This window comes from Electrophorus electricus, chromosome 11 (assembly GCF_041902795.1).
Source record: "Electrophorus electricus isolate QZ-2024a chromosome 11, ASM4190279v1, whole genome shotgun sequence".
NCBI classification, from domain to species: Eukaryota; Metazoa; Chordata; class Actinopteri; order Gymnotiformes; family Gymnotidae; genus Electrophorus; species Electrophorus electricus.
The window spans coordinates 8,739,722-8,752,500 of NC_137507.1; the positions used below are offsets into that span (position 1 = coordinate 8,739,722).

Sequence of the window (12,779 nt, forward strand, 5' to 3'; positions counted from 1 at the left end):
ATAACTGGATCATAAATATTTTGATGTTAATTTGAACTGACTACACAAGCTAATTAGGAGTACATTCGTGTCTTGACATTACGTAGTAAGGCGTATACTCTTGTTGCCACTTGCAGGATAATTAATGTGATACTTTCAAAGGTCAGGGGTAATAACATTTATCTAACAACATATCTAACCAGTTACAACCAGCTATTTTGGGGACTACTTGGTCATAGGAAACCATAAACACCTTCCCTTGAATAATTAGTAGTACTATTACATGATATGCCTTTTTAAAAATTTGAGGAATTCCCCAGTCCAGATTCAGATATAGTTTGCAGATCAGGGATGTTTGAGCTTGTCAACTCTAAAGTCAAAAAACGCAGTATCAGCTTGTTGTACATCCACCAGGTTCTTCAGATGTCCCAGTTTCACAAGGTAACACCTGTGAAACCATTTAGGTCCACCCAACAAAGACCAAAGTATGAATAGTTAAATTAGATTAAATCTTTAATCTGTATGATGTGCATGTTCTTTAAGGGCAGGGTGAGTGTGAGTGAAGAGGTTTTGTTGTTGTTCCCGTAGTAGACATATAGTGTCAATCTACAAATCTGTGGCGATCCCCAGTATGTTTATGCATGGCATATTTCAACAGTCATGAATTAAATGTATTTTATTTTGTTTATTTATTTTGCCTATCTCAGGTGTATCTGCAGATTCTCCTTCTAAAACTTTTGGAAATTATGAAAATTCATTTTAAGACAGAATAATCAGTCAGTAATGTAGAAATTCTTCACGTAAGCACTCTTTATCCAAGGCCTACACTATACTCTCCAGCAATTTCTCGATTTTCATCAGAAAGAAATAGGACTCTGTTCTCATAGTAGAGTTCTAGTACTTAAACCATTACTATATGTTTACTGCAGAAGTAAACAAGTATGATTTTTGTGGGGGGGGGATATGGAAAAAGTGCACTTAATAGGGGAATATATTATATTTTTATATAATGCAATATAAGCTATTTATGATTAGACAGGGGCTGAATGCTGACGATCCATGAGTGCAAATATTTCTTGGTTCATGTGTATAAAGCCATAAAAACATAAATAAATGTGTACTTGTACAATAATCAACATTAATTAGGCTACAATTATTTAATTTTACCCAAAAGCCCTGTGACAGTCTTAGGAGACACAAAACAGATGAAACTGAGTAATGAAATTGTGTCTTTAGAACAAAATATAGCAAGCTATAGTGATTTAGTATGGCACATAAGTAATAATCACTATTAATATTTTTAATATCACTGGTTTGAATGAGACACAAACGTACACAACAAGCATATGGTCATAGGGCAACAACTAATTTACATTAACGTGTAAATTCATAGACACTGTAATCATGTCAAAGTGTAATTTGTATGCATAGACTATTATCTACACAGTTCATTGATAGAATTGACAAAGGCCAATTTTTAAAAATCTTTCTCAGCGGCCAGGCGATGGGACAAGTTATCAGCAATAATCCATTTTGCTAAAATAAAACTAAAAAGTAAAAGCCTCTGTATCAAAAAATAATATTCAGATACATATGATGTATAACATAAGAAGCAAATTAATAAAATAGAATCTCAACCACTATTATTTGACTAAGTTTGGTTTTTTTTTTGTAGTCCTTACAATGTTGCTTTATTTGTTTCCTCTCTTCAAAGTCTCCAGACTCACAGCCATTACTGTGAAGCTCATGTATTGAGCCATTGTGGTTGTGAAAATCAGCTTGACAGTCATTGGACATCAACCCCAGGACGAGACAGACGTCCTCAGGCGGATGCCAGCAAGGCCCCGAAGGACTCAGACATCTTAAAACGCATACTAGTGAGCCAAGCTAAGCGCTGGTTTACATCAAGTCCCGAGCCTAGTGGTCATTTTAAATACGAGAAGGTCAACGTTTCCCTAAGATGCTTCTGACCTTTCCATAATACACCCGAATAAGGAAGTCTACTGGCTGGATTATTTCCTTCTGATGTAAGCAGTTCATTTGTTAAACTCTCAGTGGCTCTCTTGCACAAATTTCTCAGTCAAAGGGCTTTCAGCGAATCCAATAATCTGGGAGCCAGCGTTAGATTAAACAGAGTCAGGCAGCGTTTCGACGTTCGGGACCATGAGAGGCTTAGCAACGCACCCTTGACAGATCAACATGATGTCACCGCGCGTCCACAGTTCCAACATTCCCCACGCTCACATGAGATCACTGAGCGTTGCAAGGATTTTAAGAGCTCTGCTACAGGAGAGGTGGAGCAAACGTCAGGGAGGCGAGCAGGTGGGGCTTCCTGCAGTGTTAACGCGATAAGGCTGAGCGCTCCTCTCCTGTTTCTGGAGAGGGAATCGCAGAGAGCAGAGCTCCGCATCACGCCGCTCATCAAATCGGCCGAGACGCCAGCAAGAGGGAAAGGGACAAGCAAAAAACACAACACTAAATCTTCTAATCTTCGGCTCGTGGCTTGACTTTTTTTGTGTGCGTCATTAAATTACCATCCACCACACATTTATTATTAATTATATACTTCAAATTTATTTATATATATATTTATATATTTTTAATCACCGTTTTATGATATTTCGTCCAGTCTTTTTTTTTTTCTTCTTCTCGGAGTCCAGGAAAGTCCCGACCACTCCCCCCCGCCTGCTGACTGCTCAGTTTGTCCCCTGGGCCGCACAGGCCGGCGCTCGGCGTGTAGCCGGGAACTGCTACTTGCAGACGAACTGGTCGACCAGCGAGGTGCAGCGCTTGCACTTGACGTAGCAGCACCAGTGGAACTTGCAGTGGCAGCGCTCGTGCTTGTAGGTCTTGAACTGATCGTAGCCGCGTCCGCAGCACATGAGCTCGCAGCCGTCCATGCCCTCTGAGGTCTTGTTGCACAGGCGTCCATGCGTGCCCAGCGAGCCCGTGGTCTCGTTGCGCAGGCAGTAGTCCGGGCTGGGGTCGATGTACACCAGGTCATCGGTCGTGGGCGGGTTGAAGCGGTTGTTCACCTGCTCCAGCTTGCCGCGCCGGTTCATGCGCATGGCCGCCGCGCTATCGTACTTTTCCTTGAGGAACTCGCCCACGCGCCGGAAGTCGGCCAGCTGCAGCCAGCACGTCTTCAGGCTGCAGGAGCCCGAAACACCGTGGCACTTACACGCCACGTTGGCCAGGTTGTACACCGCCTGCACAGACACCAAAAACACACATGCTCAGACTGCTCAATAACATTAGCATACAGCTCTTATACAGGATCTGTTTGACAATTGCAAAAAAAATCTTAGTAACATAAGATATAAAAAGGTCCAATAAGCAATATGAATTTTAGAAAAATGGATAGGAAGACAGTTACTACTTTTGATCTCTACCGTACCCAAGTGAGAGGCATTACATTTGGTATCGTGAAATGACACTGCCCTCTAGAGGACAAAATGGCTCAGCACATAGATCTGAGGTGGAGCGCAGTTTTGAAGAGATTCCAAAGACCTTTGGAGTTTACAGTCTCTTGACAAACAGAGCGTGGCAGTGGGAGCCCTGCTAGAACAATGGGATGAATAATCATTCTGTTCAAGAACACACTGTGCACCCTGAAAGCAGACTTCCTGCTGACAGTACTGACGGAAACTCCAGCTGAATCAATAGGCATTTAATGGACGATAAACTGAGCTAATGGTTCAGATATATCTGCCTTTCATATTTTATTTTTTAATAAACAGCCAACAAATCAAAGACCTGAATAAAAAGGCTGGTGTGGAATAGGCTAACAAGACAGAAAGTACTGCTCACAGCTGAAAACCAGTTCGATAAAACATTCAGTCAACCAAATGCACACCTGTTGAGCAAAATGCTCACCTGTTTCCCACAAAAAAAGCTTGTTTCAACACACACACACACACACAAAGAGAACAAACTATTCCATGCAAATCCTTTAAGGTTATAATTGTATAATTAGTCTGGGATGTCACTTTTAACTCTCTCTTTGTGACCAGGTTGTGTCCTAAACACAGAAATATCAAAGAACTTTCTCTCTGTGTCACACTCCCCCCTCTCTGCCTTCAATCATTTACAGGCTCTTTTTCCACTGGGGCCGCTGGGATGGCCTTGCACCTCCCTTTAACACCTTTTGCGAGACAGTGGTTTAAGAGGCGTTTTTGCATCTTTGTGGAGGTGTTAACCTCCCCACCCCACCCTACCAGCTGCTGATACCCCCTCCCTCTTACCTATTTGCATAAAGAGACTGTAGTACATTCTCTGTCAAGCATTCTAAGCTACATACCAGTTGACCCACCTGTCCTGTCACAGATGAGGACGGGCACGCACGCACGCACACTGATTCTAACCAAAACTGTGTGAATATAATAATTTATTCTTCTCAGTTCAGTCTCTCTCTTTTTCCTCATTTGTCTCTCTCTTCTCTCTCTCTCTACCCTCCCCTACCCTCCCTGTCTCTCTCTCTCTTCCTCCTACCCTCCCTGTCTCTCTCTCTCTCTCTCTTCCCCCCTACCCCTCCCTGTCTGTCTGTCTCTCTCTCTCTCTCTCTTCCCCCCTAACCTCCCTGGCTGTCTGTCTGTCTCTCTCTCTCTTCCCCCCTAACCTCCCTGTCTGTCTCTCTCTCTCTCATGCTGTGACAGACAGTCAGGTTCAGCCGGGTGAGGGAAGGATACGGTCTCAGGCTTTGATACAATGGAACGTGTTCAGGCAGGGCTGGGGCCAGCGAGGGTGGGTCTGGCAGGGGTAAACAAATGACCATAAAGGTACGTAGATAAGAGAAGCCCGAGAAAGTGCAGCCCAGATCAAACTAACCCAACCTCCTCTACGACCAAAGCTACAAATCTCACCATTACTTTTACTTCTAAATGCACGATTTGACAAAGACAATTCAAAATGCACTCAAAATATTTTTTAAAACTCATTATACAGCCATTATAAATGTTTGGTAACATACCCATATATATTAGGAATATACTGGTGTACTGGTTTGCTGTAATATTGATTCCAGGCACAACAGCTAAACAAGGTAATATGATTCAACATAGTGGCTCTTCCCTGGTGTAACAGCCTGTTATTCACTTCATACTGAACATTACTTCATTATTTTGTTAGATGGCATTCAAGCATGTGTGTACAAGAATATAAAAGGATATTTGCTCAGTGTATGTGTGTGTGTGTGTGTGTGTGTGTGTGTGTGTGTGTGAATGCCTGTATATTTTGTGTCAGTGTCAAACTGCTCTGCTTCACTTGACTTGTGTGGCAGTGGTAAAGGCCTTTGCCGGGGGCTTTTGTGACCCACGGAGCCGTAACTGCGCACCATCCACACACCCCATCCGTCCCCACAGTCATGCCCACCAGCCCCTGAGGCTGTAAGCCTTGAAGCGTGTGTGTGGGTGTGTGTTTGGGGAATACATCCATTCCTGCTATGATACGCTTCTGTCACCTACACAAAAGCAGGCCACAACTAAGCCTTTCCACGCAAGACAAATCTGCAAGCGAACCGCGCACACACACACACACGCCCACATATACACACACAAAAAACCCCGCTGGGAAGAGCGGAGGAGTTGCCCAGGGCAACAGAGACATGAAACGGCACCACGACACGCCCTCTCCACGCCGGCCCCAAGGTGACCCTCTTCCACTGAGATTGAAGATGAACACAGAGGAAAAAGGACATGGAAAAGCAACAATGAACACTTCTCTCCATCAGCTCGGCCACCGATAACTCTTCAGGAGAAGAAAAGGATGGCCGATAGGAGTCGCCTGGCATTCGTGAGCTTCCCTGAGTTACACCCCCCCTCAGTCGGGCCACTCAGGACTGCCCTGAGCCTGAAGAGAGGCCTTCCCCTCTGTAAACACTTTAAACAAACTTGTCTGGCCAAGGACAAACAGGCACAGAGCAGCGGGTGCACCCACCCTGGCAGGCAAATGGACATTTTATGGGGTCGTCGTGAAAAAAGCACTCTGGGGACTGTCAGGGGGACCGAGGTGGGGGGGGGGGGGGGTTGGTGCGCTGCCTGCTGGTGAGCAGAGGACAAGGCACAGCTCACTCCGCCCGGGGCAAGCAAGCTGTGGCAGGAGCCGCTGACAATCTGCAGCATAACTCAGGAAGACGATAAGCCACCAACTCACTTCACACCCACCTGACAGCATCAAAGGGCCCATAGACGTCTCTGGCTAGGCACCCACACAAATACACACACACACACACACACACACACACACACACACACACATAAGGATTCTGGACTTCCCTTCCTTTAACATGCATCAGCTCACGGGAATCAGAGGTTGAACAAGCAGGGTCTAATTCAAACAAAGGGCTCGCCACTCACCACTATCAGTGTCAGGTCTAAACGTCTGTGTCCTGCATGACAACTGGAAAAAGTAAAAAAAACAAAACAAAAAAAACCACCAACAGATCTCAAAGATCAGATCTGTGTGTGTGTGGAAAGCAAGGTGTGTGTGGAGAGAGGGTTCAAATGAAAGGGAAGAGGGAGATGCTAATCTAGAAAGTTGCATGGTCGCAGTTGGACAAGTCCAGAGCTTGGCTGTGGACCCGTAAAGGAATGTGGACTGACCCCATGACCCCGACCAGACTCCAAGGGCATTAGCCTGGTCCAGGGCCATTTGGTCCCTTCCAGTAAATTATCTTTCCCTCCGTCTCAGACTATTAGGCTGTTATTCACTCTCACACAGACACACACACACACACACACACATACACACACACACACACACACACACATCACGAGTAACAGGCATTCCAGAGAGAGTGGGAGCAGTGCTTGGTGGTGTGTGCATGTCCTGAGCTACAGGAGACTCAGTCCACTTCAGTCTCACCCAAAACCTATACCGAACCAGCCTGGCTGTGCTTAGATGCCACTCTGGTTTCTGGGTCAGTCCCGTGCACATCATGTGCCCATATAAAACCACCACAACATAAAGAGGCTTATAATTGCATCAAAAATTGTGATTAGATTTCTGGTAAGAGCTACAGTATGTGTTTGGCACTTCCGCCTGGTCCAATAAAGGCTGCCATTTTTTATTTATTCTAACATAGTCCAGAGCTAACATCATCCAGGCCATTTTCACACATGATTTTCCAGTGGTAGAAGAAGTCGCCCTGGTGTATCCAACCTGCAAAATCCCTCACCACCTCCCACTCTGCAATAATACCACCGGCTGATGCTCAAACTACCTCTGCCACTCAGTGCTCGTCTCCTCATACACTATTATCACACTTTTTTCAAGGACTTGTGTATATCAGCTGGCACTCAATAATCTTCCTCTTGTATATATTACATCTCAGTGGTATTTTATCTTTGTTGCAACTTGATTTAACTGTTGCTTCTCAAGAAGTGCTAGCACTGATGTCTTACCCGTGCACTGTAGTTCTTGTATTCCCCTCAAGTGTGTGTGTGTGCGCGTGTGCACGCGGCGTGTGTGTTCAGCCACTCACCATTCGGCCAGCTTCATTGTTCTGCAGGTTCATAAGCATGCGCGCATGCTCTATTGAGCCTCGTGGGTAGTTCTTCTCCCGCTCTCTCGCGTCTACAAACTCCCTGGCGAAGCGGTAGCCGTAGTTGACGTTGTCTCCGCAACCGCCCCACAGCCAGTCCCGGGGCAGGTCCCGGGGACGAGCTGCCCGGCTGCAGCCGCACGTGGACAGCTCGCCCTCTCGGCACGCCCGGCTCACGGCGTGGACCACGCCCGCAGCACTGATGCCGTAGGTGAACGCAGTTTCTCTGCTGCCTGAGGGTCACAGAAATACGTGCACACATTCATCATAAACGCACGGACTGGCACTGAGCCACAAGACATGCAAAGTCCCAGGATGTAGGAACCTGTCACCATGGGAGGTTACCAAGACAGCACTATGAGTATGCACAATTCATCATAGACAGACAGACAGATAGAATGCATTTTTAACAATTAAGTAAACTCAACAGTAGCTGTCCGAACGTTACAAAAATGTTGGAAGTAAACTCAGATTCTGCTATCGGGCCGTTAACGATATGAGACGGTCTTGGCAGACTTCACGTGAGGCGCGAAAACAACGACACGTTTCGCAAGGGTTTCCCACCACAAAGGCGTGAGGTTTGCATACATTCGCGCTCGCATATTTTTACATCTGCCATGCATATGTTACCTAACGGTTTTTGTTTTTTTTTTAAATCATTTCAGACATCTGAAATGCCGATTTCTCAACACCACGTGCAAATCCGTACTGTATTTCAGAACTGAGTGTTCTTCATTGACTGGTGTCTCCACAATTAGCGCTGTTCGCAGCAAGCCCGCCAAAGCCACTGCGCTTTGGTGCGTCCAGGGACTCGGTCCAAACTAAGGACGCTCACAAACTCCATACCCAAGAAACCAGTGGTCTCGTAAAACGGCTGTGCGCCCACATTCCTCTGACGCGTCTGCACGACGCGAGAGACATTTTATTGGCCTTTGGTTCGAGACTTCAAATAGAAACCCGGATCTTTCGACTCCGTGTCATCATATAATTGCATTTCAAAAGCGACGCTGGACAATGGCTCGAGTAGCACCTCAATATAAACCTCGCGACTGACTGCAAATAACTCCCGTGCTGTTCGGAGCGGGGAGGGGGCTACCTTGCGCGTCAACAGGCGAGTGGTCTCTTACACCTCATTTCACTGCTTAGCGGAACTAACACTCAATTGCCGTTGTAAGGGAAGTTGGTCCTTTGTATCCACACAATCATACATATCATAATCGATTAAATTATTTTTTAAAATTATTATTAAAAAATGGTTGGAAATGTAGAAGGTCGCTAAAATGGCCGTCATCACATGAGTCTAAATTGTATTTTGATACAGCATCGGTTTGGTTAACGTGACTCAACGTACCGATTTGCATGACGCGGCCGAAGACGGACGTGTTATCCACGGTGCTGCAGTTCCACCGTCTCTGTCGGAACTGGTACTGGCACTCCTTGATGCCCGTTTTCGCCCCTTCTCCAATGTAGACCATATGGTCCTGGTAGAGCTGACAGAGCTTCCGCTGGCCCTGGGACAGTCCCGTCAGCTGGCTGCACAGAGGCTGGGCTCCTATGATGTACATCTCCGGTCTCTGGAAAGGGTTCATTGCCAGTGACCTGGGCATTGAAACATCAGGAGTGTGTGAAGGCATTGTAACCAAGGCCGCGCAAGACAGAAGACTCAACGAGAACATCTATCAACTCCCTAAAAGGGACCTTATAGATAGGTATGGATAGGTTATAGACCGTCACACCTGACTTAAAGACATCTTATTTGGTCACCTGAATTGTCATGAAGTGTCGGGACGACTTTTTATATATAGTTCTAACTGTATTGGTCGCTTAATTGCAAGAGTAACAAATATCATTTCAGTTCTTCACCAGACCGAGTGTGAGGAATTATATTCTTTTTTTTCTTTTTTTTTTTCTGGCCGCAACTGAATGCAAGTTTTGATAAAGACAGCACACAATGTCAAGACGTTTTCTGAGTGTCGCCTTTTTTAACAAACAGGTCGACCATTTGGGCTGTAGGGTAAATATTGTGACAGAGCCTCCACATTTGTTCTCAGTTCGCTCGACCTCTTACGCCACGTGAGGTTCATTCGCAACCATGATGTCATAATAAAAATATATATATATATTAACTCCCAGACAAAAGCAAGGCGCATGCGTAGTCTACAATAAACTGATATATTTAACTTACATTAATAACTAAATGAAATATCGCATGAGATATAATACAGATATATGACCAAGCATATATGCAGATCTTACCACCATGAATTGGCATCCACCAGTAGCTGGGAGTTGCAGCAGAAGAGCGAGACTACCAGTATTAAGTGCACGCCGGTGTAGGTGCTCGGTCCCCGGGTCGTTCTTGCATCCATCCCTTTACGTCCAGCAAATGGCAGTGTGAGAGCGGTCCTCTGGGGGGACATATAGGAAATGATACTAATCCACTCAGTACGAGATCCACAGGGACTATAAGGAACAAACGCCCCGTGAGAGTGGCGCGCTTAGCATCGCCGCGTTTCAGTGCAACTCCGGTGGAAGCTACTGTGCGCAAAATAGTTCAGACGCACGAAGTCTTAACCGCCAGCAGCTGAAACAGTGTGACGTCTGATACAAACAAAAACAGAGCTCTAAAATCTGTGTTCATTCACGTGGACTGACAGAACAATTAAGTGCAAAACTTGGATATGTTAAAACTCGGACGATCAAAAAGATAAAACGCCACAATATGGTGATTATTCCAAATCGCCTCTCTGCCGACTCCTGACAATTTATACATAAACTCATCTGATCCTATCGCTCTCTCCCTCCACTCTCCCTCACTTCGGCTCTACTCCTCGCCCCATACTTTACGGGGATACAATAGACAGAGGGAGGGGCTGAGGTGTGGGGTAGAACTGAAATAGTGGACCATAGAGAACAGGGGGCAAATGAAGTTCTCCGAGATCAACACAAGGGGGCAGCACAGGGGAAAGGGCTTGACACGGGGTGTAAGGGCCTGCGGTGTAAGAAACACAAATAAAAATAGTATACTGACGGAACCTTAAGAAAACTTGGACTTAGGTTTAGATATTTTGGTGTTTAGAATCTACTGACGTGCGTTTGTGTGGTGTTTAGAATCTACTGACGTGCGTTTGTGTGTGTGTGTGTGTGTGTGTGTGTGTGTGTGAGAGAGAGAGAGATAGATAGAGAGAGAGAGAAAGAAAATATAAAGGAGTTAACGATTTGGAAAAAGTAATTTCCATCGAAGTTCACATGCGTAAAATCCCTTTTTACTTTGGTTCTGTGCTTTTTGGTAGTAAACCCGAACAAGGGAAAAAACAAAATCCCAATTTGAATAAAGAAGTAAAAATGTCCCTACATTTGACAGTTCCACTCCTGCTGCCGTTATAAATGTCTCCTGAACACCACGGCGACGGCCTTTATGCGTTTAAGATATTTCGGTAGACAATGGAAAGAAAATATCTTTATTTGACCACAGCATGTATTTGACACGAAAATATTAGTTTATCTAACATTTCCCACATTTATGGTGTACGAATCTTTTATCCGATGGTCAGTGTAGAAAGGAAAAAAGCCCAAAAACCTGTGCGCACGGCGTCCTATCGTGAGTTGTTATGCAACTGCACTGAATGCAACTCCGACCTGATTTATAGCGTCAATCAACACATGCCTCGAGAGGGGTTTATCTTAGGCGACCCAGCCACCCACCCCAAGCTTGTCTTTGGAGTGCAGTCCGAGGGTCCGTCGGAATTGGTGTGAGAGACGCCACTCGATTTCCGAGCAGTCTGTGCATGATAAAGCGGTCTCTCCAGAGTCTTTCATCTGCTGTGATCCACACGCCCAACGACCGACACCCACCCCCCAACCCCCCACCCACCCACCCGAGGGCTCGGCGCGCGAGGTAAACTCTGAAGAACCTGGTATAAAAAAAGCAGGAATACAGACATATTCATCTCATTAAACATGACGGCTAGCGGCGTCACAGTGGAGATGTACACAAAAAGAGGAAACAATGCATTAGTGGTATGTGAAACTTTAAACTATAGCTTTACCGTAAGGACTGTAGACTTTTGTTTTACTCTAGACGTTTTGTAAGAAAAAAATGTAAGTATGAGTTAAAAAACGTTCGACTCCGTTGCAATAATACGTACAACGCCCCCGTATGGCTACAATTAGCAACTGCAGTTGTACAATTTCAGTCCACTCTCACGGATTTACTAGCCTAATAAAAACCAGTTGCGCATTTTAAGTACAGATTGGTACTGAATCCAAAACATGATTAAGAAGCATTAGAATTCAACTAACAAATGCAGGCTTATATAACCTATTTAAAGTAAAAAAGCTTAAAGGTGTGCTTCTGTAAATTAACATTCTGTGAATATTAAAAGTTCCTAGAAAACGTTACTAAACAAGCATGCCACAGTAATGTATCACATAGTATCAACTACGGGCTGTTAAAACAGACCGAGCAAGCTGCTAACGGCACTAAGGTTGTGGGTTCGATTCCCAGGAATCGCACATGCTGCCGTACTGCTACATATAATATGTGGTAAAAGTATGTGAGCATTCCTGCTTATTACTAAGTCCAGGTGTTTCAGTCACACCCATTGCTAACAGGTATATAAAACTCCAGCTCATATGCAGTCTTCATAGACAAACTTTGGCAGAGGAATGGATGCACGGAAGAGCTCGGTGACTTTAAACACGGAGCTGTCACATGATGACACCTGCGCCACAGGTCTGTCTGCGGAATTTCTGCCCTTCTAGATTTGTCCCTGTCGACTGCAAGCGCTAATATTGAAATGGAGTGTCGGGGTAACACCGGCTCCGGCTCTGCTCTCTGGAGTGATGAAGCACGCTGCACTCGCTAGCAGCCTGACGGACAAATCTCGGTTTGGCACATGCCAGTACAATGGCACCCAGAGTGCACGGTGCCAGCAGGAACGTTTTCTGGAGGAGAAGTAATGAGCCTGGGGTCGTTTCACAGAGTTTTGACCAGACTCCTTAGTCCCAGTGAAGAGTAAACTTAATGCTATAGGATACAAACTCATTTTAAATAGTTTTTTTTTTTGTGTGTGTGTGTGTGTGTGTTTGTTTTGTTTTGTTTGTTTGCTTTGCTGCAACTTTGTGAGAACAGTCTAGGCTCCTTTACAGTTCCAGAAAAACACCTCTGGAAGTAAGTGAAACGCTGATTGCAAGCCAGACCTTCTTGTCCAACATCAGTGATCAGTATCACAAATGCCCCCCGGCCTCCAAACAAAAT

At 45.2% G+C, this 12,779-nt stretch overlaps 1 protein-coding gene across 1 annotated transcript in view; it reads right to left on the bottom strand.

The window, feature by feature from the left end:
- Positions 1-1,121: 1,121 nt before the first annotated feature.
- wnt5b (wingless-type MMTV integration site family, member 5b) overlaps positions 1,122-12,779 on the bottom strand; it is a 63,217-nt gene continuing 51,559 nt past the window's right edge. Inside the window, exons 2-5 of the mRNA XM_027021622.3 lie at positions 9,776-9,927; positions 8,871-9,118; positions 7,460-7,752; positions 1,122-3,188 (exon numbers count right to left, since the gene is read on the bottom strand). Of these exons, the coding sequence (XP_026877423.2) occupies positions 2,730-3,188; positions 7,460-7,752; positions 8,871-9,118; positions 9,776-9,888 (1,113 nt within the window). The 5' untranslated portion in view covers positions 9,889-9,927 and the 3' untranslated portion in view covers positions 1,122-2,729. The remainder of the gene's footprint in view (positions 3,189-7,459; positions 7,753-8,870; positions 9,119-9,775; positions 9,928-12,779) is intronic.